The sequence below is a fragment of the Ceratotherium simum genome, chromosome 15, assembly GCF_057802395.1.
Source record: "Ceratotherium simum simum isolate JZ-2026a chromosome 15, ASM5780239v1, whole genome shotgun sequence".
Taxonomy (NCBI): Eukaryota; Metazoa; Chordata; class Mammalia; order Perissodactyla; family Rhinocerotidae; genus Ceratotherium; species Ceratotherium simum.
In genome coordinates this window covers 9322992-9350891 of record NC_141914.1, presented here as the reverse complement: position 1 = coordinate 9350891, position 27900 = coordinate 9322992, and the positions used below count along the sequence as shown (strand labels likewise).

General features: G+C 37.0%; 1 protein-coding gene across 3 annotated transcripts in view; it reads left to right on the top strand.

Annotated features, from left to right (window-relative positions):
- The window catches only part of CBLB (Cbl proto-oncogene B), a 202703-nt gene extending 175976 nt beyond the window's left edge, over positions 1-26727 (top strand). For all 3 annotated transcript variants that reach the window (XM_087439540.1, XM_014792277.2, XM_004436606.3), the window contains 3 exons: positions 1228-1368; positions 8794-8913; positions 22983-26727. In XM_087439540.1, coding sequence (XP_087295666.1) covers positions 1228-1368; positions 8794-8913; positions 22983-23242 — 521 coding nt within the window. In that variant the 3' untranslated portion in view covers positions 23243-26727. The remainder of the gene's footprint in view (positions 1-1227; positions 1369-8793; positions 8914-22982) is intronic.
- Positions 26728-27900: the final 1173 nt, after the last annotated feature.

Here is a 27900-nt window from a genome sequence, read left to right as displayed (position 1 = left end):
CAGTGCATAGCTCTCTCTGTGGGACTTTCATCTGTGAATCATTTGTGAACTTTTCTTGGATCTCCTTGTGGAATCTAAGCTCCTTGGGGCAGGGCCTTAGGATTTTGATCTTCATATTACCCATGTGCCTAGCATGGTGCCTGACATTTAGGGGCTGAAAAAGGATTTGAATGGATAAAATATTGTAGCAGATAGCTGAAGGCTGGAATGATAACAAAGCTCTCTCTCTCCTCCTATACCTTCAAATATTTTAAGTTAGAAAATATTTATGATCATTAGAGAAAATATTTTGAATATTTTTTGCAAGGCAAGCTGGATGAATGGTAAAACCAATTTTGTAAAATATACCTTTATGTTTAAGTCAATAAATTTAAATACATGTAAATTTTGATTACTGGAATATGTAGGTGTTTATTTATACCCTGTTTCATTCACTGAGTATTTGACATTGCTTGCAAAAATACATGTGCTGCAGTTTTATTTTAGTTTTTTAAAGAATCAAGGGAAAATATGAGTAGAATAGTAAGATGTGGCAGGGGAAAAATAAGTAGACATAAAAGCATGCTACAGTATTCTGTAGTTACTAAATCTGGGAAATATGCAAATGTAAGTAACTAGCTTTGGGACCACAAAAGGTAGTTCTATATTTAACTGTTCCTCTTCAGAGATATTTGATAAGTAGAAAAATAGCAAATTCCTCTACTGTAGGTGCATTTTCTATATATTTTGACAATGAAATGTATGGAACGTTAATTTAAATGAATTAAAATCCAGTGGAATAAACTTGAAAAGATAATCTGAACTATTCTGTGACATTAAATTTTTGTGCATAGTGTGATTTTCTATTTAGAGGCTGTGAACTCTTACACAAAGAATTCTGTTTTGATGGTGTGACGTATAATTTTTAGTTCAAACTTCCATTGTCTCAATATAAAGGTTACAAGTGAATAAGAGGCTGTTTCATAACCTACAATGCTGCTTTTTAATAGAAAGGCCTGGGAGATAGAAAAAGTTTGCACATGCACGTCTGTGTTTGCGTGTCTGTGTTTCTCTCCAAACATTCCCACAAAATAATTGGCTCCCGTTATCAAAGTCGGTGAGCTGCTGGATGAACCCTGCAGGGGAAGTTCTTTATTAGCAGCAAGAGAAGTTCATCATGACTTTGGCTGGTACTGTGTTTTGATTAATGAAGTTCTGCTGTTGACCCTGAGCCTTCTTCCAATGCAGGTGAAGATGCGTTTGATGCCCTCCCCCCGTCCCTCCCACCTCCCCCACCTCCTGCAAGGCACAGTCTCGTGGAACATTCAAAACCCTCTGGCTCCAGTAGCCGGCCATCCTCAGGACAAGATCTTTTCCTTCTTCCTTCAGGTAGGAGGGAAAACCAAGGAAAACTTTTCACTTAAAGCAAAAATAGCTCTAAGATCACACTGTCAGATAAGCGTTCGTAATTCTTGGTTTCGAGCTCCCTAGCAGAAAAATCCCTGGGTGGGGAAAACAGCATGGGTAGGTTGTTTGTCAGTTGGTTTAATGCCAAAAGGATCACAAAAATGGCAAAAGCAGTAAGGAATCAGAGAATTTAGAAATGGTGCTGTAGAGATCATCCAGTTCAGATAACACCCTTGTGTTACAAAAAGTGTCCCAAGAACCAGAAGGGCTCTGTGATTGAGCAAATAGTGATGGGGACAAAATTTAGACTGTCTCCCGATTCTGAGTGCAATATTTGTTTTCTAATAGTTTTTAAAATTTTAGTAGATATGCTTTAGGGTCATAATTTTATTCAACAACATAATATTTTGGTAAATTGCATTGTTCTAACATTAATAGATAAATTTTTTTGAAGTATCTGCATTTTTAATGTCTCAGGGTAACTACTAAAATTATTGGTCTTTAAGAAAAAATTACTACATACCTTTTTTTAACTCAAGTGAGGAGTAGAAATAAAAATAAAGAGACTAGTAAACCATTCACTCTGTTAGTCAGAATTACCAGGAAGAAAGAATTCACTTATGTTGAATTACTGATATTAACTGTGCCAGTCAGTCCTGTTGGTGACACTGTGGTCTGTGCTCTGAAACGTTTGCCTCCTTGATTTGGTTGGTTAAACACAGGGTGAAGATTTTCTTTGTTAACCACTCTTTACATTTCTGTGTGAGATAAATCACGAAGTGTTCAGAGTGCTCAGTTTGTCCTGTGGCGACCTGTCTGCCTCAGCGAAAACTTGGGCGTCTTAACCGTTGTCATTGTCATTCACCTTTAGCATTCGTTTTTCTCAGATTTTTTTTCATTTGCTTTGATGACTTGGAAAATGATTTGTGGAGAAGATGCACAAATTATAGACATATAACTTGGAATATATAGCTTCAGTTTCTAAAAGCAGTTTATTTTCAAGAAATAATTTTGAGTTTAATTTTTCATCGGTAAATATTGATTGAATTGTCCCTGTGTCACCCACTGTTAGATGCCTCCCTACCCTCCTGGAGCACATGAATTCATTGGATGCTATCAGTCGAGGGTCATAAGCCTTCTATTCCAAGCAGACAGCGCGCGTAACTTTCAGGCTCTTATTTATATAGCTGTATATGAACGCTAACATTTTGCTATCTTTTTCACTTACGCTTATTCAGGTCTTTGTCTTATCATGGACTTTACCATTTTTAAAAAATGAATCATTCTAAATCGTAGTTGACTAACCTTTGACAAGGTTAAGTTCTGGAGAGTTTGTGGTCAGATTCCTACACTGTACCTATCACCTTTTATATATGTGATTTAAACCCCATTAAACGGAAGCTTAATGTAGTGCCTTCTTTTAAAATTAAGTGAAGCTTTCCAGGAGCTGGAAAAGAACATTTTACACAAATACACACTTTTACCTGTTTTTATCAACAGAATTAATTATAAAATGTTTTAATTCTTTACTTTATCATAATTTTATTGTTCATTGTGCTTTATGTAGAAATCTTCATAAAAAATCCTCTCAAGATTAATTACTAAAAAAAATTACTACTTCAAAATGAAAATGCCCCCTTTTATCTAGATGAAACGAAAGTTGTATAAACTGTTTTATTTGATGGATAAGTTTGCTCGTTTTGATTTTCCTTGGGTGCCAGGAAGCTCAGCAGCAGTTATCCTTAATCTATGGTGTGAGGCCAACATGGGGCTGGAACGGTGTCATTTGAACCTATTATTACTCTCTCAAACTCTTTTTTTTTTTTTTTTTTTTGCAGAGGAAGATTAGCCCTGAGCTAACAGCTGTTGCCAATCTTCCTCTTTTTTTGTTTTAGGAAGATTAGCTCTGAGTTGACATCTGTGCCAGTCTTCCTCTATATTATATGTGGGTCGCCACTACAGCATGGCTGACGAGTGGTGTAGATCCGCGCCAGGATCTGAGCCTATGAACCTGGCTGTGGAAGCGGGGCTCACTGAACTCAACCAGCAGGGCACGGGGCCGGCCCGTCTTGACCCCCTTTTATACATGGAGGTCTTCTAGTCCATTCCCAATCATGTTCATATTCCTTGATAATAAATACTTCCAAGAAAAAAATGGCAACTTTTGTTTCCTTTTCCACTTTCGTGTCATCAATATGACAAATTTCTAGTCCGTTGCCAGATCCTTTATGAGATCCATTGAGACAACTATTTTTATTCAATTTTAAACCACATGTATTAGCTCTCCTCCTTTTCAAAAGAAATATTTTAATTCTTACTATGTAATATCGTATAACATGCTGGTTTCTTTTGGCTCATAAATAAACATTTGAGTATCATTTTGCAAAGTATTTAGTACATTGTACTAACTGAAGAAGTATAATGGAAGATTCAGGACAGCAGCTCCTCACCCTGAGAACTGAACTTCATGAAATGAATACTCCGTAAATGCAAACCGCAAACTTCATGAATACTCCATAAATGCAAACCGCAAACTTCATGAATACTCCATAAATGCTAACAGCAAGTTTAACTCAGTAGTTGCAGAACCATAGCAGGTGAACAAAAGTGACTGCTCAATTAAAGCAGACTGTGCGAGCATTTTACCACTATTGTTTTCACTGTTTGTCAATCTGTAAAATTTTAGTCCAGTGTAATGATGAATCTTTCCTGACACAATCGAGATCTGGTTTCCTTGAGGAAATCATTCTCCCTAAAGAAAGACAAAGGATGGAAGTCTTAGAAACAGAGGTTGGATTTTATCATGGTGTTGTATCACATACCTAATCGAACCTCCCTCTTGATTCCAGCACTCAGCCCTGCATACCTGAGTAAGTCCACCTTTCCAGCCTTACAGCTGACGACTTCCTATAGGAGCGATTTTCAAACTGCAGGGTCCCATGTTTCTGCAAAGGGTCCTTAGGACTCCTGTAGGATCAAGGGGGAAGCAAAGCAGGGGCACAGCCCTCATGCTGCTTTTATCACTTTTCTATTTTAGGGCTTTGTGCAAGATTTCTTTTGGCAGATAGTGATGCCCACAGCTGTGCGTGAGCCATCTGTTCTGCACAGGCCAGTCGTGTCTTAACAAAACCTGGAGAGTCCTCGAAAGAAGCTTTACACTTTCCTGTCTCCAAACCCAGTGCTACTGCCAGCATATATGTGCTTTTGTCCAAATTACAAAATGGCACTTCTTTTGTGCTGGCAGCTTGAAATAGTCCTCCCTCCCTCCACTTTGTGCCAGAGCCAGTGCTCTAGGAGCAAAGCCCAAGCGGTAGTTAAGGCTGCTCATCCGCGTAACTGCAAGCCTTTGTGTAGGCCACAAAATACACACCATAGCGGGCAGCCCTTCCTGAACTTTTCTTTCACTATTTTTCTAACCTGGAATCTCTTTTGAAGTCCTTATCCAATCTTAAAGTCACAATTCAACTCTAAAAGCTAGCCAAATTGACTTTATTAAAAGGAAATGAAAGTTTTCCATTTGGATCCAGAAATGCAATTGCATAAGTAAAATACAAAGAAAATGTGGATCATTAGCAACAGTTATTGAAGAGGGGTGTTAGGGGATTTTGTTGACTACGACCTTCATGAAAACTCTCGTGATGTGGCACCCAAGGGAGCTCATGCCATCTGAGGGTTACACTTACAGAGTTCAAATCAGAGAAGGGGTGAGGAGAGGTCCTTCCCAGTGCTCAGCCCGCGTGGACACCGTGTGTTGGGGTATTGAAGGACTGATGGGCTAGAGCAGCGCCTCTCAAATTGTGGTCTGAATTCAGAGCAGCAGCATCACCTGGGGATTTGTTTAAAATGCAAATTCTTAGGATCCACACTGAACTTAAACTAAATCAGAAACTCTGGGAGTAGGACCCAACAATCTATGTCTTCACAAGCCTTCCAGGTGATTCTGATGCATGCTCAATTTTGAGAGACGCTGGGTTGGGCTGTTATTCCTAGAGGAGTGCGGCTAGGATGGTAAAGGGAGTTCAACCACACCACGTAAACTACAGTAGATTGTAGGAACTGAAGATGTTTAACCAAGAGAAGAGAAGACCTTCATATATATATTAGAGTTGTCTTCAGTTACAGGGTTTGTGAAAGAAGCATTAGATTTCTTCCACATCTCCTCAGAAGGTAGAAGTAAGACCAATGAGAGGAATTAAGAATGGAAATTTCATTCATCATAAGAAGCAGCTTTGTAAATTATTAGGAATTCTGGTATCTCAGAGGAGGAATGAGTTCTCTAACACTGGAGGATTTCATCAGTGGCCAGATCGCTACACAGTAGGGACTTTATGAATGTGAGTTCAAGAGTGAGGGCAGGAGAGGGGGGAATTTTGTTTCACCTAAATGACTCTTCAAACCCGTTCTAGCAATTAGATCTTGTACTGATATTCTTAAAAAATCTTTAGGACAACTGATAAATCTTCTAGATGGTTTTTGGACAGCCCCAGAGGAAATATGCTGCTGTTTTAAGTGTTCAATTTTATTTACCTCTTTTTCTACACTTGAGTAAAAATTTGGAAGTGTTTCAGATAGTGAATAAAAAAAAAAAAGAATTAAGAAAAAAAATTCCGTAATGCCTCCTTCCAGAGATAACCATTTACTAGGTTTCCTTCTTACACAGCATCATTTTAATTGATGAATATGTTCCCACTTCTTTTATAGTTAGCAAACCTTTTCCTCCCAATCTTTCCTTAGTTTTTTATAATCTCTGAAATATGTATTAAAATTTCAATTTAGCATTACCATACTGTAAATCACAGGCAGTAGTACTTTGCTTTTTAGAATACATTAATCCCATCGCGTTTATTCGTTCATTTCTCAAATATTTATTACTATATAACTGGTACATTGGCTATGATGTTTTCAATTTGTATGTTTTAATCCTTAGTGTGGATATAAAATTTTACTTTAATTAGTTTCTGAAGAATTTATTTTTAAAAACTTTAATGCTTCTCAGATTTTCCTTATCAGGAGTCAGTTGGTGATTACTGTACTCTGTGAAGTAATTGTGTTGTATATAATATCTTTCCCCATGGAAGCATGAATGCTTCCAACTTGACAACTTGCTACAGAAGCCCAGTTTACACTCTATCTGACCAGTAGCAAACCTAGCATAAAGCAAGACAGAACACGGTAGTGATTCAGAACAGAACTCCAATATAAATTAGTAACTTTGCATTTATGGTAATATTTTTATTGGTAACTGTTTAAATGAAATTGTTTAATGGAGAAATATCATACAACTGTATATTTTCTAGTCTACTTATGACTCTGTGATGTATCCAGAATCTAATGTTTGGCCTTAAATAATAGATGATTAGAAATAGCATAAGTATATGTGACAAACCTATAAATTACCCTTAAGGAAATAAAGTGTATGTACTATAAACAACAATCTTTTCTCTGACCTAATGTTGTATCAGTGATGTTTTAGAATACACAAGAACGGAAAGTAAATTTTATTGAATATTTAAATCTAAAGCTTTGGGAAATTTCTAAATTTATGCAGAAATCACCATAATTGGTTCCTTTGGTTACTCTTCCAAATCAAAAGATTAACATTTGTTGCATGGAATTTGATTTATCTTCTCCTTCCTTCCTAAAATGTTTCAGCAAAATTAATGAGGCTGAACCATTGACTCTTCAAATATTGAAAGCTCAAAATGTAAGACTCATTTTAATCTTGAAATTAATGAAAGCAAGTTAAGTAGCCTTCCTTAGGTCAAAAAGTCTCCAGCAAAGCTGAAGATAATTAGTACTCAAATAGGGGCAAAAAAGAATCAATGACTTCAACTCTTGCCTTATACTATCTAGTCAAAAATTAGTATAGGCATGCATTTCCTTCTTAAGTAACCAAATTCTTATATATTCTTAGGATCAAACTAAATGGAAGTTAAAACAATGAAATATAATCAGATCTTCTTTAATATTTACAATTTTTCCTTTATGTTAGCAATTCAGATTTCACTGATTTTGAATTTATGAAAAAATCTGAATCTGTCTGGGTTTATTTTTGGTATTTAAAGGTAGATATTAAGGGGGGCTGGCCCCATGGCCTAGTGGTTGAGTTTGGCGAGCTTCGCTTCAGTGGCCTGGGTTCACGGATTTGGATCCTGGGTACTAACCTACACTACTTGTTGGCCATGCTGTGGCAGCGACCCACATACAAAATAGAGGAAGATTGGCACAGATGTTAGCTCAGGGTCAATGTTCCTCACCAAAAAAAGTAATAATAATAACAAAAAACATAGATATTAAGTGCAAGTTATTTGCCAAGCAGTGTGCTTGGTACTGGGTTGTATTAGGAGACATAATTTGAATGTGATGAGAAAGAGAGTCCCTGCCCTCAGAAGAACGTAGGGTACCTCTGGAGATACTGGCAGACATAAGATAGTAATATGAGAGAGGAGAACAGAGGAGTCTGAGATGGAATGGGTGGCTACATAAATGATCAGTGAACCAAAGATTGCAGAGGTAATGTTCATCTACTCAAAAAAGGAATCAGTTCTATGGATTTAAACTCATATACTTTTTATACTAATTTTAAACCAGTTAGGTTTACGGTCCTAACGACTTAATATAATAGTACTGACAAAAATCGTTCTTCTGCCTTTAGTTCCAGTTACTAAATATCACTAGAAGTAGTAAAATAATTTTTGTCTACGATTCATATTTTTCACTATTTTAGATGCCCCTTCTCTGAGTGCCAAGATGGTAAAAAAAAAAAAAAATCACATTTTATTGTATATTCAAACCTTAATGCTAATAATAGCACAATTTTTAACAAGTGAATTAACTTTTCAGTGAGCCAGTTAGCAACAGTGATTTAGCATAGGATGCTGAATGTAGCAGTATTTTAAAAAGCACCTCATATGTAGAGGAGACGCGTACATGCACTCCTTTAACCTTACAAATCCCAAATGTCGGGTCCACTTTAGGTGTCTGCCTAAGGCTGAGGGAGCTTGAGTGATTTGATGATACTCTTACACGCAAAATCCAAAACACTTTCTTCTTTTTCTTTTACTTTGGAACAGTTTCTATTCGTCGTGCAGGACAGATTGGGAGAGAAAGTAAAAATCAGAAGCAGTTTCTATCAACAATTTTACAATTAAATAACAAGATCTGAAAAATAAAAATGTAAAATCATGAGTCTGTATTATCTAGGAATAAATGGGAAGAGCGTATTCGAGCAAGTGATGAATAAATGAGAAAATATGGAGATTGGAGAATGGTTCATATCAGTCATGGAATCAGTTTTCTAATTTATTTTCAAAAAATGTGATCTTTGTAGAGAATTTCTAGAATGTTTTCTTCAGCCACTTGGCAGAGATCATCGTTTTAATTTGAAAATTATCTTTATGTTTTAAGATCCCTTTTTTGATCCAGCAAGTGGCCAAGTTCCTTTGCCTCCTGCTAGGAGATTACCGGGCGAGAACGTCAAGTCCAACAGAACGTCCCAAGACTATGATCAGCTCCCGGCGTCTTCAGGTGAGCCGGCTGATAATGGTCACAGTACAGCCTCACGTTCGCATAGTACCTTTTGCTTTTCAGGGCACCGTCGTCTTCATTATGTAATTTAACGAGCACTGCCAGCCTAAGAAAGTATTTTTATTGCCTTTGCATTTTACTTATAAAGCTTGTATTATGAGAGGAATGCCTACAAAATTGCCTCATGGAAAAGAAAAAATCAGGCCTTAATATCATCTTTGATCAGTTAGTAAAGCACATTCTCTGATTTAAAATCTATTCATTCTCTAACTTGGGTTTTGCCTTATTAGATATAAGAAGTCTCTTTAGAATTAATATTAGCACCAAACTATTAATTTTCATAGCTTATTTAAGGCTCCTGTGCAGTCCTCCTCTGCCAGCCATTAAGTAGAAGGAAATACCATTTTAGTAAATACAGGTCATGCTCATAACCGTTAATAATGAAATGCGGCCTCTCTGCTTCTTCGAGAGGTCTTCCCAGACCACCTTATCTAAAATAGCCCCCGCCTTACACAGTCACTTTCTGTCCCCTTCTTCTGCCTTATTTTTCTTCATAGCACCTGTCACTGCCTGAAATTTCACTCGTTTTGTTTGCTTGACGGTTGTTTATTTGTCTGTCTCCTCCGATAGAATATTAACCCTTTGAAGGTAGGAGTGTGTTTGGTTCACTGCTGTATCCCTGACGTGTCCAGAAGGGTGCCTGACACATGTGTCATGGGTGGGTGGGTAGAAGGAAGAGTAGCTGATGTCTGTGTTATGCTGAACACACACATACTTTTCGAGCAACATGAACAATATCTTTGTCTCATGACTGTGAATATCAGAAGTTTTTCCTATGTAGATTTTTGTCCTATTTCAAGATTTTTATTTTTTGTTTTTAACCTCAAACCCAGTCAGAGAATATTTGTTAATAGTGATAGCCCTACCTTCTGTAATTTCTTAATCGAGATAATTAATGAGCTGCTTTGAGAATTATCAGCATGGTAGTTCTTATGTACATGATGACATGCATGGGAGATACGGTTTTATAGTTTTATGAGTTCTGACATTTGAATATAACTCAGGAAAGCATAGAAAATTTTATTAACCTTTTCAAATTTTGATCCACATTTTCATCTCTCTTACCTATATACATATAGTCATTTCAAGATTTCAGATATAGCCATGTGTAGCCATTGAAACACTGTAGTTCCAGTCCAAAGGGTAGATTTCCAGATTGATGAAAATATGTGCAAGTCAAGAAGGGGAGACAATATCTGACAGCCACTATATAAGAAAAGGAAGCAAATCCCTTAAGGAAATAATGTTAAGATACAACTTTGAGGAAAGTACCACGACTGATGTAAAATAACATATTCAATACCACCAACTCGGGATTAAAAGAAACATATACTCAAGTTATGGGAAGAATTGTGACCAAAACACTATTTTCACAGCTTCTTTACAGTTTGCTCCATTAATACGTGGGTGTTGTAGAGCCCAGGGAACATCATTCACGTATATGGTTTCAGGTGGTAGGAATTCTGATGAGCATTACACTGGAAATTTCAAGGAAGACCTTGGAGTCACAAACCTTGCTGAAATAGCGCCAAATATGCATTGACTAGAAGCCTGAACTGGCTTTTACCTGAGTGATAAAATCGTCTTGATGATTACTCTGAGAGCCTCAGCTGGCTGTGACATCGACTATTTCAGCCTACTCCGGGAACTCTCTTTACCAACACAGTCAAACCACAGAAAAGAAGACACTTTTGTCCGAGAAGATACGTGCTCTCGTGCAGTTCGCAGGGCTACCAGGCTGTCCACTAGCTCATTTCATCCCAGCAGAGGGGTGGGGCTTGCCTGCTAGGCTAGGTCTCCCCATCAAAAGCCTGAGACTGGGTGCTTCGAGCCCTTAGGATTCTAATAATCCTTATTGGGCAGTAACGTGTTTTTAGTAAGACCTTTTTAAGATGACCATTGAGGATTCTGGTATAATTGCTGCACCTAAGAAATTCAATTTCCGTTATCTTTTCTGGTAATCTGAATAATTGATAGTAACTTATTTATGTATAATCTTTCTGTAAATAGAATATTTCTAAAGAATTCAAAAATATAATTTCATTGATTTAAAATATCTTGCTTTATCCTGTTATCTACAAGAGGCGTGTGCATGTATATGTATGTCTGCATATACAAAGAGCCTTTCAAATGTTTTATTCCTCTCCCCAAAAATATCCTATAATTTTTTTAAAGTTTTTTAGATATAACAATTGATATTTAATCATAGTTAATTAGAAATAAGTGGATTTTACCAGACTGTGTTAAATTCACATATACCTGTGTAAGGGGCAAACCTCTTTGCTAATAATCGGCTTATTTCCTCACATGGGTATGTTATTCACATGGAGTTCACGTCTATACTAGCTATGTGTGAGTTTTACAAGTTTTCCAGTTTGCTTTTCTCTGGATATAATGTACTACACTTTGAATGCTGTTCTTTAAAAACCTAGGGAATCCAACTTATAATCGAATAACAAAGTCGTAATGACGATGTGTTTGTGCTCGTGTTGATGAAGGGCAGCATTAGCTCTTGAGAGGGTCTTGCATAGTCTTAGTATTTAGAAGGCAGTTCAAGGTGACACTTGAAAACAATGCTGGAATTTCATCACATGACTCGTATTAAATGTGTTTATAGCAGGTAAAAGATCTTATTGCCGAATACACCGACAAAATAAAGGAGGTCTCATTATAAAAGGAATTAATTCCAATACTCCTTCTCCTTTACTCACTGAAAGGAAAAGTGATCAAATGTTGAATCAACTTTATATTAAAACCAAATATTCTGTAGTTATCTCCGTGAATGTCTCAATTGGAAATCATGGCTGCACTTCATACAAGGGTTGGAATTGTGTATTGTCATTAGTGGTAAGACGTTTTAAGATAAATTATGTATTTTTAAGATTTTGTTTTATTTTGTGTCTCAAAGGAAATTGCAGTGTTGTAGAGTTATACCACAATTCAACAACTTGAAGTATTTTTCCTTACATGTAGCTTCAGTTTTAAAACCACAGAACCTAGAGTCTTTTTTTCCTCAAATTTAATACTAATGTAGTTCTCTTATAACCATTTTCTGAATGTATTCAAAAAATTGTATGTTATAACCTTAGCCTTAACAATTATAATTATCAACCACAGTATATGTGAAGATTTTTTATGCATTTGTAGTTTAGTGAAAACTGTGCATTGAAACGTGTCCTTCTAAAATTAGACAGTGTATCTATAGTAGCAGCAATTCAAGTTTATGGCATAAATGGGTCCCAGAATTAATTGATTCAACTTATACTAGACTAACAAAGTCATAATGATGATGTGTTTGAGATTTCCTTTATGCCTTGATCAGTTAAATTTATATATTTTTTCTTTTAATTCTCAGATATTGTTATAGTTGAGAAAATCAGTAGTCTGTCTTGATGTCCATCCCAAGTAGTCACTGAATTACTAAATAATTTTAGAGACTATGTCTCAGATTGTACATAATAATTTTTAAAATTTGTTACTAAGCACTTAGTATAGGCCAAATTCTATGCTAGTATTTTATATATAGATATATAGATTATGTAGCGAAAGATAATTTTTTTTTGAGGAAGATTGGCCCTGAGCTAACATCTGTTGCCAATCTTCCTCTCTTTTTCCTTTTTTCTCCTCAACGCCCCAGTAGATAGTTGCATGTCATAGCTGTATATCCTTCTAGTTGCTCTGTGTGGGACGCCGCTTCAGCATGGCTTGATGAGCGGTGAATAGCTCCACGCCCAGGATTTGAACCCAGGAACCCCAGGCCGCCAAAGCAGAGTGTGCAAACTTAACTGCTATGCCACCAGGCCAGCCCTGAGAAAGATAATTTAATATATATAACACATAATTTACATAGTTAGACATATGAAATATATTTGTGTATATTTTATGTAATACATTTTATATTGTAGATTGACAATATATTGAATATTTTGTATAAATATATATTACATTATAAAATATAAATATAAATTTACTATATAATATATAGATGTAATTTTATTCCTCACGTCCAATCAGAGATAGGTAATTTCATGTCAATGTATAGAAGAAAGTAAGACAATAAAGGTTAGTAACTTACCACGGTATCACAGCTAGTGAGTATCAGGGTGTCAGGATTTGACTTATTTCTATCTTTTATCAGTAAGCTATGCACATATTTGTTTTTTTGTTAGCACAGTTTATGTTGTTATCTCACCAGTAGCTAAGTCAGAATTAAGTTTAACAGTCACATGTGTATATACCAATGATTGCTAAACTGAGTCTGGAGATGCCCAGTGGCAAAATCAAACAGAGAGAGTAGCAAAGGAATATGGTGATGACAAAGAGATGGAGGAGGTGTTAGAGAGAGCTGGGTTGTGCCAGAAATTTCAGAACCTGGATTCTGATCATTGTTCACGTGACCTGAGGAAGCCACTCACTATATGGTTTTTATGCTTTTTGTGTGTATGTGTGAGGAAGATTAGCCCTGACCTAACATCTGTTGCCAATCCTCCTCTTTTTGCTGAGGAAGATTGGGCCTGGGCTAACATCTGTGCCCATCTTCCTCTACTTTATACGTGGGACGCCTGCCACTGCATGGCTTGATGAGCAGTGCGAAGGTCCGTGCCCAGGATCCAAACCCACGAACCCCAGGCCGCCAAAGCAGAGTGCGCAAACTTAACCACTACACTACCAGGCCAGCCCCTGTGCTTTTTATATCAGCAAAATCAACCTCTGTTTCTCCATCTTAGGTCCTTGAGCAGCTCAGACCTGTAAAACTATAAAAGCCGTAAAACTCAGACTGTAAAAAGCCTCCGAGGGGATCTGAGGCTATTTTTTTTTCCTAGTTATGAAAGGAGTGTATGTACATTGGAGAATAAAATAGAATTACAGGGAAAAACAAGAAAAAGAAGTCCCCTGTAACCCTATCATCAGTAAAGGAACATTATTGCCATTTCAGAGTACTTCCTTCTGATGTTTTGTCTATGTACATCATCACATAGTTGAGATCATAATATGTCAATTCTGTCTCAATTCGATTTAGCATAGTATCGTAAGTATCTTATCACATCATTAAAGTTTTAAATAAATGTCATTTTAAGTTATTGTATGATAGTCCATCATTTTTATGTGCTGTCAAACACTATTTTAAAAGTCTAACAGGAACTCTAACTTACATGCAAGGAAACTGACACATTAAATCCCTTTTTTTTGTCTAGAAATATAGAAACTCAGTGTGCTAGTTATTGTTAAATAAGCCTTAATGTAACAGAAAGAGAAAATGGGAAAATTTATTCATCAATATGATAGTATGTGCTTATTAGCCACATCTTTCAAAACATGGATTAAGAAAAAACCCACCAAAGTTTAGATGATGAAGGAAGTAACAAGGACCTCTTGTAAAATCATTGGTAGCCACTGAAGTGGGAGTACCGTTCATTCCTGTAGATGGAGATGTACAGCATGTGTTCACCTTTTTTTTATCATAGTCTGCCTAAGGGCCTTTTTAGACCTTTTTTTCACTAGTCACCCCTGCCCCCTGCAACAATGAAAGTTTAATGCCACAGATGCACTTTATATCTGTAAGTACTGTGGCTCTTTGGAGAGCCATGAACCCGTTTAGCAGCTAAGATTTTTGTTATGGTGGTCGTGGTTGTGCTGCTTACTCTAGAAGGGGCAGTGTAGAAGAGTGGTTAGGAGCATGGGCTCTGAAGCCACGCTGCCTGGGGTCAAAGCCTGGCTGTACTCTTTCTGAGCTGTGCAAGCTTGGGTAAGCTATTTAACCTCCCTGAGCCTTAATGCTCCTTACGTGAAATAGAGAGCACTTACTCATAGAGCAGATGTGAGGATTAGATGAGCTAATGAATAGAAAACACTTTGAGCAGTGCCTGGCCCATAGGGAGAGTGTATAAGCATTGCTGTTATCGTACAAACCAGTGATTGAATTGAGCTAGCATTTGATCACCTTCAGTGCAACCTACAAGGCTAGATCGGGGCATGCAAACGGGAGATCCAGTGCCACAGGATCCACTCTATGATCTCTTATTTTTGTTGGCACAAAATTCATGTATAGATATATTCAAATGTGAATTGAATGCCTTTAGATGGCACTCCAGTTCTAACCAACAACTTCTTCTTTTGTTTTTTACATTTTGACCCTCTTCACCCATTTCTCTTACGCCTACCCCCATCCCCAACCTCTAGGAACCACCAATCTGTTCTCTGTTTCTGTGAGCTTGGTTTTTTTTTTAGATTCCACGTATAAGAGATATCATATGGTATTTGTCTTTCTTTGTCTGACTTATGTCACTTAGCGTAATGCCCTTAGCATGGTCCATTCATGTTGTCGCAAATGGCAAGATTTCATTCTTTTTTATGGCTAACATTCCATTGTGTATACATACCGTAATTCTTATCCATTTATCCATTGATGGACACTTAGGTTGTTTGCACATCTTGTCGTAAATCATGTTGCAGTGAACGTGGGGGTGCCTATATCTTTTCGAGTTAGTGTTTTCCTTTTCTTCAGATAAATACCCAGAGGTGGAATTGCTCGATCATATGGTAGTTCTATTTTTAATGTTTTGAGGAACCTCCATACTGTTTTCCATAGTTGCTCTACCAATTTAAATTCCCACCAACAGAGAACGAGGGTTCTCTTTTCTCTGAATCCTTGCCAACATTTGTCATTTCTTGTCTTTTTAAAATAGCCATCCTAACAGGTGTGAAGTGATATCTCATTGTGGTTTTGATTTGCATTTCCCTAATGGTTAATGACATTGAGCATCTTTTCACGTACCTGTTGGCCATCTGTATGTCTTTTTTGGGAAAATGTCTATTCAGATCTTCTGCCCATTTTTCAATCAGATTTTTTTTTTTTTTGCTATTGAGTTGCATGAGTTCTTTATATATTTTGGATATTAACCCCTTATCAGATATATGATTTGCAAATATTTTCTCCCATTCAGTAGGTTGCCTTTTTATTTTGTTGATAGTTTCCTTTGCTGTGCAGGTGCTTTTTAGTTTGATGTCTTCCTACTTGTTTATTTTTGCTTTTGTTGCTTTTACTTTTGGTATCAGATTCAAAAAACTCATCTCCAAGACCTATGTCAGGGAGCTTACTGCCTGTGTTCTCTTCTAGGAGTTTTATGGTTTCAGATCTTACATTCAAGTCTTTAATACATTTTGAATTAATTTTTGTGTATAGTGTAAGATAGGGGTCCAGTTTCATTCTTTTGCGTGTGGCTGTCCAGTTTTCCCAGCATCGTTTATTGAAGAGACTGTCCTTTCCCTGCTGTATACTCTTGGCTCCTTTGTCGTAAATTAATTGACCATATATGTGTGGGTTTATTTGTGGGCTCTCTATTCTGTTCCATTGATCTCTGTGTCTGTTGTTATGCCAATACTATACTGTTTTAATTAATATAGCTTTATAATAGAGTTTGAAATCAGGACACGTGATGCCTCAAGCTTTGTTATTCTTACTCAAGATTGCTTTGGCTATTTGGGGTCTTGTGTGGTTTCCTACAAATTTTAGGATTATCTGTTCTATGTCTGTGAAAAATGCCATGGGAATTTTGATAGGGATTGCATTGAATCTGTAGATTGCTTTGGGTAATATGGAAATTTTAACAGTATTCTTCCAATTCATGAGCACAGAATGTCTTTCCATTTATTTGTGTCGTCTTCAATTTCTTTCCTTAATGTCTCATAGTTTTCAGTATACTTTCACCTTCTTGGTTAAATTTATTCCTAGATATTTTATTCTATTTGATGCAATTGCAAATAAGACTATTTTCTTAATTTCTCTGATAGTTCATTATTAGTGTATAGAAATGCAACAGATTTTTGTGTATTGATTTTGTATCCTGCAACATTACTGAATTTGTTAGTTCTAACAGTTTTTTGATGGAGTCTTTTGGGTTTTCTACATATAATATAGTGGCGTTTTGCTACTTCTTTTCCAGTTTGGATGTCTTTTATTTCTTTTTCTTGCCTAATTACTCTGACTAGGACTTCTAATACTGTGTTGAATAAAAGTAGCACAAGTAGACATCCTTGTCTTGTTCCTGATCTTAGAGGAAAGGAACTGAGCTGTGGGCTTGTCCTATATGGCTTATTATGTTGAGGTACATTCCCCCTGTACCTGCTTTGTTGAGGTTTTATCATAAATCGATATGGAATTTTGTCAAATGCTTTTTCTGCATCTACTGAGATGATCATATGATTTTTATCCTTCATTTTGTTAGTGTGGTGTATCACATTGACTGATTTACGGATTTTGATCCCTGGAGTAATTTCCACTTGATCATGGTATATGATCCTTTTCATGTACTGTTGAATTTGGTTTGCTAATATTTTGTTGAAGATTTTTAGATCTGTGTTCATCAGGGATATTGGCTGAATTTTTTTTTCTTGTTGCATCCTTGTCTGGTTTTACTATCAGGGTGATGCTGGCCTTGTAAAATGAAATTGAAAGAGTTTGAAGAGGACTAGTATTAATTCTTCTTTGAATGTTTGGTAGAATCCACCAGTGAAACTCTCTGGTTGTGGACTTTTGTTTGTTGGGAGGTTTTTGATTACCGATTCAACCTCCTTATTAGTAATGGGTCTGTTCAGGTGTTCTATTTCTTCGTGATTCAGTCTTGGTAGACTGTAGGTTTCTAGAAATTTATCCGTTTCTTCTAGGTTGTCCAGTTTGTTGGTATACAATTGTTCATAGTTAAGATCTTTTTTCATCCCTAGAGGACCAGTTTTTGCCCTCTTGGGGGTGATACTGCCCCCATTTAGAATGTGACCTGAGTAATCATTTAAGGTATTATTCCAACCATATTTTCATCAGGCTAATTCCCGTGCCATCCAGGACTTTTGTCTATGTATCTGCTTTTTCATATGCTCAGAAAATGAAAATTGAATGAAGATTTACCCCTAAACCAGTGCTTCTGAAGATTTACCCCTTAACCAATGCTTCCTAAATCTTTCTCTCCACGCAGCAGTTAACTCTGAACAACACAGGGACTGGGGCTTTAGGTAAACGTGGACAGCCACATGCAGGAATGGCTTCAAAGTCTGTTTTAGCTCAGAAATTTATGCAAATTTTATATTTTACTCCTTGATATAGCTGTATGTATTTCAATATTAAGAAATGTTAGTTGTTTCACATCCTTGAGTAAAATTGGTGTTCCAGGAAGATGTACTATTTATTTCCTATGACTGCACGTATTCTTGCACGTATTTTGATACTGTCGCCATTGCTTATAGTTCAGAGATACCGTGAGCATGGACATCAGCACTAGACTAAACAAACACGTGTCCTGCCCATAACTGTTTTTAAAGATGATGTTTATTCAGGTAGAGAAATTCCCGTAGAGTTGGTAAAATTCAGACTCAGCCCACTGTATGCCAAAACTACAATATAATAACTTTGGGGGAACTATGAGAGGGTTTTATCTTTTGTTTCATTGCTCTCTTCCATTACCTACACTTTCTAAAGCGAATAAGGGCCTGGTGTCTCCTTTTAGAACAAGCAGGGAAAAGAACAGGTGGGGAAAGTGAAGGCTCTCTGTGAGTTTTGGGAAGAGATGTATAGAAAGAGGGATTGGTTTTAAATGATTTGTTCTAATGATCAGCATGACAATGATCTGCCCTTTTTTTTTTTTTTTTAACAGCTTCCACTGTTAGTTCAGGTTGTAATAGATCTTGCTTGCTAATATCTTGCTTGCAAGCTTTCTATAGAAGTAGATACATGTCATAAACCAATGTTACTGCAATAAACAAAAAATTAAAAAAAAAAAGTAGATACAACAAATTCCATGGTTTTTTTTTCCTTTTCCACATTTTTCTGATGTTTTTATTAATTTACAGTAATTGCTGTTCTATAGCATTTGAGTATAGCAGTTGTCATTATAGATGTGAATTCGTTGTCCTACTTGGGAAAATAGAATCAGAAAGAAAATATTTATAGAAAAGGTTGAGATTTTATTTTGATTATTTATCTCACAAATAGCCCAAATTGAGTGGCTGTCAGCTTCCAAAGGCATGTTTTATCAAATATTGCACCTTTGGAGACCATAGACTCTGCTCTTTGATAAAAGAAGTGTTCTCAAAGAATCTAATAATTTATTTTGAGCCTCTATGATTTTGAGGCTTTCATTTATTTCTTGACAGTATAAAGTTTATACAATTAGGTTTACTCATACAAATTTCATTGCAACTGTTGGGTCTAGTATGTGCTATTGTATCTGCCTGTTACACTTACGAATCCTTCCCATCACAGTATCAGGAATATTTTCACCCTGTAGCTGCTTCCTATTTGACAAATGTTTTGTAGTTCTTCAGACAAATTCCTTTTCTGATAAGCAAATTCTATGTCCTCCTTTCTAGGAAAATGGGATAAAATAGCCCACACTGTGTTTATGTGTGCGTGTGTGTGTGTGGGTGTGTGTACACATGCACACACCTTTATATGTAGTTGAAAATCTTTTCTCTCATTCAGCTGCTTGGCCATCACAAGGTAAAACCTTTCCAGAGCTAGCTAATAGAAAGGAACAAGACAGACAACTTGAGAATTGTATCTGCTTTTGAAGTTGTATGCCTGTGTGTTCATTTTCCAATGAATATTTGTGCATTTGAGAAGCATTTAGAAAGAAAAATGAGAGAAATTGGATTTGGGGGAAAAAAAAGAAATTGAATTAGAATGAGGATGATGAAGGTGAAGACAGTGTGCTGGGAAAAGAATGAGCTCCAGTTTTCTGACTTCATGTTTCCCAAATACAGTGCATTTTAACTCTCTCTATATATATATGTATATTTGTGTGTGTGTGTGTGTGTGTGTGTGTGTGTGAGAGAGAGAGTGTGAGGAAGATCAGCCCTGAGCTAGCATCTGTGCCCATCTTCCTCTACTTTTGTATGTGGGATGCCACCACAGCATGGCTTGATAAGCGGTGCGTCGGGGATCCGAACCTGTGAACCCTGGACCACTGCAGCGGAGCATGCGAACTTAACTGCTACGCCTCCGGGCTGGCCCCCGTTGTCCTTTGTTTTAATGGTCTTCTCAGCACATATACTGAACATTACGTTAATTAATTTGCCCACCACCTGTCGAGAGTGATAAGTAATCCCTCTGAAATGGAGATACAGAAGTAGATTTGGAGAGTGAGAATTATAAAAGTAAATTGCTTGGCTCAAGGTCACTCAAAATCTTAGTGGCCAAACAGAGATGCATCTGACCAATCTCAAGTCTCTGTGATGTTCCTCATCTTCATCCAGAGAAGTCTCTGTTGTAGCTGTCAGTCACCTGGTGCAGAGCTATACTATCTGATTAAAACAGATGCACAAAAAATTAAGATATTCCAAATTGAATAAATATTCAGCAATAAATGCAAATTTATATATAACAGGTGGCAAAAAGTTGCAACATTGATTCCATTTTACTTGTGTTTGTAGGCTCTAACACATGAGCCAGTTCAACTTCTGAGCATTTTTAAGATTCTGAAAAGATATCAGCACTGTTTGGGGGAAATAGATTTTGAGTTAGGGCAATGAGGACTAGCATTAAATGAGTTGGGATATATGAGTTTGGGATTTAAAGGGAAAATCTATCAGAAAGATAAATCTTTTTTTCAAGAAGTTTTTTGTTTTTAATGAAAATGTCTTCAAAATCTGTCATGATTCCTTCCAGAGGTTGTTTGAATCATTTTCTCTAGTTGATATTTCAAATATATTTTGTGTGCCAAATATACCAGTTCCAGGATCACTACTTTAACTAGAGTTTTGATTTAATCTTTGTGTCTATCTGTGTGTTTTCCCTGCTAACTTAGGTTTCCTGAATTAGGTTTACTAACTATTTCTTCCAAGCAAAGAATAGCTTTCTCTTAACTAAAATTAATCATCTATAAATTCCGTTGCATTTGGCCAGCATTAATTATAGCAGCCTCACAGAGTGGACAGGTTTCTTGGGGTTTCTTCCTGGTGATAGGTGCCATCTTTTTTAGCGTCATCTACCAAGATCAAAAATACATATGTTTATTAAATCTAAAAGTTCTGCGTCTTAAGACTTCGTTGCCAATTATGCTATTAGATGTGCCTCTAGCTGCCATAGTATCTTTCCCACTGAAGCAGTGTACATAGCTGGTCTTTTCAAAGATGCTTGACATCCATGTGCCCTTCTCAGTATTTTGGACAGAAATAAAATAACAATATTAGAAAAACTCTTAGAATGCAAGGAATTTAGAGTTGTATTTAAGTCTAGGTATTTTTCTCACCAAATAGCAAATCAGAACAGACAAGATTTCAATGTATAAATTCTGTGGTAATTGATTAGAGTAAAGGAAAGCTTTCTAGAATTTCTAATAGTGTTTTGGAAATGATTAGAAGGAAAATATAATTTATTGTCCATCTCTGCATGACATAATGGAAATACTTAATAGAAAAATAAATGGAACCTCACAACAGTAAGAAATGAAATTTAGCACACCATAATAATTTGAAATGTTTAGTTACAGATGCAAGACACAGTACTGAGTTTAGCAGGAACCAGAAATTAATGTGTTCTTGTACATGAGCATAATTTAATAAGCTTTATCTACAGCTATAATATTTTTCAAACTGGACATTATCCTATATGAAAGGAAAAATTAAAAATAGGACTACCATCCAATTTGGTATGAAACCAAATATTTTCATCCTGGAGGCTTTAATTTTATGTATGTTATATTGATATTACTAGAATTGTGAATAGGATGATGTTTTTTACAAGTTACTTTCTCATAGAAAAATATCATACTTATGAGGAAAATATGAAATACTGTATCAGATAATATTTTATGATTTAGATTTGATTATTATTGAAAATATCAGCTTAGAATATCTCCTGAAGCCTTTGAGAAAGTTGGCAAGGCAACAGAGACCAGGAGAGACAGGATGGAGGCAAGAGTCCCCAGGCAGTTGGGTTCTAGCCTCACTTCCTCATTTACTTACCTGTGTCCTTGGATTTATCACTTGTCCATGGTCTAAGAAGAAAGATATTAAATAAATGTTGATATCTGCCTAGTCTTAAATCCATAAATGTGTTTCATGGCATAAATTTGACAATTTTTACTTTAACCTTTTTTTAAATTGAGGCTCTTGAAATACTGTAATCCATAATAAAAAGTACCCTCTCAAGTTAGCAGCCCGTGCCCTGGTGATCTGTCTAGGGTGGTAGGCTGTAATTAATTTTCCTTTCTCTTAACAAGATTACTCTATTCATGGGCACCAATATCGTTTGGTTTAACTTGAAGAAACTGTTGTCATCAGGGGACTGATCTGGAACCAAATTCTCTACTGCTAATGTTGCTGCTGGCTTTGCTTTCTCTCTAGCAAAACTTCCTACGTCGGAATCTGGGTCAAGTGTTTGGACGAAGTACTAGGTTACTTCTGTTCAACCTATTGACTAACAGTGGACTATAGACATCTACTCTATTGCTCTCCACCCCCAACATCAGTGAGGCATCACTTTACAGCATTATGAACCTGAAAAATCAGACAGGCAGAGACACTACAAAGCATGTTTCTCAGAGCAGTTCTGTTGTGAGGAGGGCGGGATGGAGTGCCGGGTGGGGATGTTCTCCGTGAGTGTCTAGGAGCTCGTAATAGTTTCTTCCTCTAGTAGAAACTACCCAGGGAAGTTCCTCTGCCATAGTAGGGAAGGATGAGCTGTATTACCAAAGTGAAAGCCTTTCTTCTTCAGACAGTTGTTTTTATTTTTTTCCTTCTGTATCCCCTTTAATTCATGTGGCTTGAAGAAGAAGATGTGAAATTGGGAATAAATTTGTGTTAATTTCTAAGTTGAATTTCCAACAGATTCTACCTTAGCTCTCTAATGTTCTATAGGGGGACAATATAACTTACCCCACAATAGGATGTAAAAATGGAAAAAGTTTATTTGTAGAGGTAATGAAAAATAGTGTTTTAATATAAAATAATGAGATAATATTAATATGTCTTTACTTTATCTCATTGTTTAAATGGTCTCTCTCTTTGAAAATCTACAGATGGTTCACAAGCGCCAGCCAGACCTCCTAAACCACGACCCCGCAGGACTGCACCAGAAGTTCACCACAGAAAACCCCACGGGCCTGAGGCGGCAATGGAAAATGTCGATGCAAAAATTGCAAAACTCATGGGAGAGGGTTATGCCTTTGAAGAAGTGAAGAGAGCCTTAGAGATAGCCCAGAATAATGTCGAAGTGGCCCGTAGCATCCTCCGAGAATTTGCCTTCCCCCCTCCAGTCTCCCCACGTTTAAATCTATAGCAGCCAGGACTGTCAACACCAAAATGTAAAGCAGTCGATGAATATTCCAGGAGCGCGGAAGGGATTCCAGAGAGATGTCTCCTCCTCACGTGGCGTCTTGAGAAGAGAGAGGTTTGGAAGTGCTGCTTCCCAGAAGACAGCCGCGTGCTCAGAATGCCAGCGGCTGCGGCTTCCCTACTTTTGCTAGCCATACTTTTAAATCAGGGTTGAACTGACAAAAATAATTTAAAGACGTTTACTTCCCTCGAACTTTGAATCTGTGAAATGCTTTTCCTTGTTTACAAGTTGGCGACGTTGCAGTTTGTTCTCGTTTTTAGTTTTGTTTTGGGTTTTTTTTTTTTGATACCTGTACTGTGTTCTTGACGGACCCTTTGTAGCGTGGTCAGGTCTGCTGTAACATTTCCCACCACCTCCCTCGCTGTCCGCGTCAGCAGCTAGTCACGTGTTCATTTTGATCTGTCCCAGCACGCCCCACCCCACCAGGTCCAGTTCCATTTCTCCCATTTACAAGATGCTTTAAAGGTTCTGATTTTCAGTGCATCAAACTAATGCAAAAAAAAAAAAGTGTGTGGCCTTCACTACTGAGTCTTTTCTTTGGAAACAGTCGCTGTCGAGAGATGGAGAAAATCTGAATGTATAAAGCATTCTTTTTTTTGTCAATCAACTGCCTTTTATAAGGGGTTTTCGTATAATATAAAGGAGCTTCCCTTTTTAGTGTAAGTTTTGTGATTTTTAATCTTCCATATTCTCATCTCTGTCATCCCAGGGGTGTCACGACTCTGGAAAAACCTGAAATATTAGAAAGCAACTACTGCAGATGTGGGAGAAATACGCTTGCCCGTGACAGTGCCATATTGAAGTTATGTAATGAGGCCCGTGATATTTATGCCTGCATTACTTTGAGGCATGCTGAATAAGAGAGCCGTCTCCCTGAAATATGTTAATAATTTGCAGATAAAATTATGGCCATTCCTTTCCCAAAGTGGACTAGAGTTCATTTCCTGTTTGAGTGATTACGCTCGGGTACCTAACAGGCTTAGGAACCAGTTCCTATTTCGGGGGAAATGTTAACTCTTTGATGCACTGTTAAGTGCTGATGCTACTGTGGCAATGTTTTTTGCAAAGTCCTTAGTCATCTTCTCTCTGCAATCAAATCAGAGGTCATATTTGACTTGTAGAGTCTCTCGTTCACTGCTCCACATTGCTCCATCCAATCAGGTGAAAGAAATTAATATAGTTTTGCCTTTTTTGCAAAATGGAGGTTGGTTCTTCAGAAACCGTGTTATTACTTTTAATAAATCTACAATATTTATTGAGCATTGTGATGTGCTCGGCGCTATTAGGCTCTGTGTTTTTAAAGCACAAACTGTTGCAAGCTGATTCCGGTATCACGTTTTGTTATCCTTATCTGCATTTTCGATGGTAAAAGTCTTTCTGATGGATAAAGCCTGAAGGGTTTCCACCAGGGCTTCTGAATTTTCAGGCAATTTGCTTTTTTTTTTCTTTCCAAAGAGAAGTTAGTGGAGAATGAGACAAAACCAGGTCTGTGTAAAATGCTTGAACCAACAGTCAGTTTTCTAAATATGAGCTAATTGTGGGTTTGGGTGCCTTCCCACCACTCTTTTCTTGCTTTCAAACACAGTGTGATGCAAAGAGACGCATCTGTCAGCAAGCCTCTTCAGGAATTGACAGGACACGACCAAACGTCCGGCAGCCCCCGTGGAAGTTCATGTTGTTCAAGCCTCTAGTCAGCCAGGTTGACCTGGGGAGGGGACCAATGCGTTCCTTTGCCAAATGACAGTGTCCTTTCCTGACAGTTTGGCTGTCATGATGGGAGGACTTGAGAAGTTATAGGCCTTGGATAGTTTGTGCTCGTGTTTTAATTTCTTCAGGTGATTCTGAGCTGGTTAACGTCCCTAGAGGGGAATTTTCCATTTGCCTTGCTTCCTCCTGTGAGTAGGTATTTGAGTGCAGCTGTTTACACTTTTTAAAATTGGATCGGCTAATTCTCCATTGCTTTATGAATCTGTGTTCTGTCATCATGATTTTTCACTTGTTTTCTCAGTTTCTGATGTCACGTTGGAATAGCACTGTATATTTTGGCTGTTTTATGACTTGCTGATTATGGGTATAGTCTAAAAGCTGAAAGTTGCCACTTCGTTGTTACAATATTAATAGAATAGGGAATGATATAAAATTATGAATGTTAGAAAACAGTGCATTCTCATGCAAACAACTTTCAAATAATATTGAAAATTTCCAGTGAGAATTAGAAAAAGACTGGAGACAATATAGTAAATTTAGACCCGAAATTTTTTTAAAAATCTATTTTGCAAAGAAAACTTACTAGCCTCCACCAAAATCTCTCTACATCTTGTACTCAATAGCAACCGTTAGTTTTCTCATTAAAAAGAATGAATCAAAAACTTGTACGGAACGGAATGGAACGAGGGAAACTTTCTATCCAACACTGTCATGAAAACCTGTTGCTATCTATTACCTGTGACTTATCAAACTCAAAAAAATTTTTGAGGAAATAATTAAGCCAAAATACTTTTTTTAATTATAAAAGTGACTACCTATTAATGGTTGGAAATGAACTAGACTTGGTTTCACTGTGATCCAAAAAGTTAGACATTCCTCCCATTTCTCAAGACTTGGTAATACATTATTTTTTAAGCCAATATGCCATATAATCCATATAATTAAAACTTACCATGGCCAACATTAACCTGCTCTCCCCCTCCCCTAACATGTTCTGGGGGTAGAAGTACTTATCTTCAATGATAGTCCAGTAGATTAATCTCCATAATCTCGTTTTTCCCCTTGATATAATATCCTGACCAAATTTTCTAAAATCAGAGCAGTGCTTATGGTTAACTTGAACTTCCCTCCACAGAGATGACCTTTGTCCCCTCCCTATCCATTTCCTGTCACCCACTTTGCAAATAGTCTTCATAACAGAGCCCTAATGGCAACTTCAAAGGGCCCATTTGTTAACTCGATGTTTCACACACAAGAACACTTGCAAAGATTTCTTCATAATGTGAATTTTTTATTTTTCAGTTACAGAAGCATTTCCTACAGTTTGGATGTTACTTTTCCTCACCGATTTTCAACTTGAAGCTTTAATTTGCACTGAATTATCTAACCTGGTTAAAATTTTAATTTCTTCTCTTAAGCTGACAGATTTGGAAGCAAATTACAGTATGTTTTCAACAATACAGGTACTGCCTGTTGACCTGGAATTGTAGTGCTTCTAGGAAAAGTTTCCAGAAAAAGACAGCAATAGAGTGAAGGGTTTTCTTCCCGATTACTATTTTATTTTTTTAAAGGCCTTTTTTAAACTTGTCTAATGTGGCAAAATAGTTACGTGTTCAATTAATTTATATTTTATTCACCCTTTTTCAATTCTGGTTATTATGTAAACTCAAGTACTTTATCTGTTCTTTTAAGGTATTTTATAAAATGAATGTTAAAATGCAGAGTTGGTATTTTGTTTTTCAAATGAACACAAACGTTTCTTTCAGAGTGTTTCTATGTGGTAATTTTTCTTCTTCATTTTAAGCAAAAGACATCTAATTTAAAAGCTAACTGGACAAAGTGGTACAAAGATCCCATCGCAGATGATTTCATTATTACATACCTAAACCATATCGTTTTAAGATACCTGCATAGATAAGCTGCTCCTCTTGTCTTAGAACTGAAAGTCAAAGTTACATTATGTTTCCAAGTGAGAAGTACCTGATCCGGGAAAGTGTGAAGGTCCTCAGATGACATACCATGTAGTTGATCATTCCTAATCTCCAGGAACATCTGTTCTCTAAGTTCTTGATTTTTCTAATCATTTGTTACTGGCCAGTATATAGTGGGGAGAGAACAATGGAGATAAAAACAATGTTAATAATCGCTTTTATTTATCAAGAACCATACCACAATGTTGTGCGAGTACTTGGTACATCCAAAATCCCATTCATAGTAGTAATAATTATACCCTCAAAGCACATACAATTAGATGGGAGATACATAAGCAAGTAATTCCAATACAGTAAATGCTGTACATAAGTAATCACCTTGTACTGGAATTATGTGCTTAGGGTAAGTGCTTAAGAACTTTTATTGGACCCTTACTATATGCAAGGAACGTAGTATTAAAACATTTCATCCTTTCAACAACCATCATGCCTCTTCTAGGACTGTGGAAGGAAAATTGGGTGTGATACTTTCCTTCTGGAAAAGTGGACAAGTGACAAGGCTGAATAGCATTTTGTCAGCCTAAAAGGGAGCAAGGTTTTTGTTGTTGTTCAGAAAGAACTCCAGAGGTAAAGCTTTTCAACTAGGATCAGCACACATGATAAACACTGTTATCCAGGCAGAGGCGAGAAGTAGCGAGACCTGAGGAACAGAAGAGACTGGGGAGCATCTGCTGGTGCCTGGAGGACGATGCAAGCCACTCCAAGACCCAGGTCCACAGGGTTAGGAGTCACTGGCTGGTGTCAGAGATGACAGGAACCACGAACACACCCAGAGGGAAGGGTGTGCCTAACGGGAATGCCACACCAAATGACAATCAGGCAACAGGCTAAGGGAAATTGAATTTTCATGCCTCTTCTCACGTCCCTCTTTGGTTTGATTTTCGAAGGAAACGTGGGCAGTAT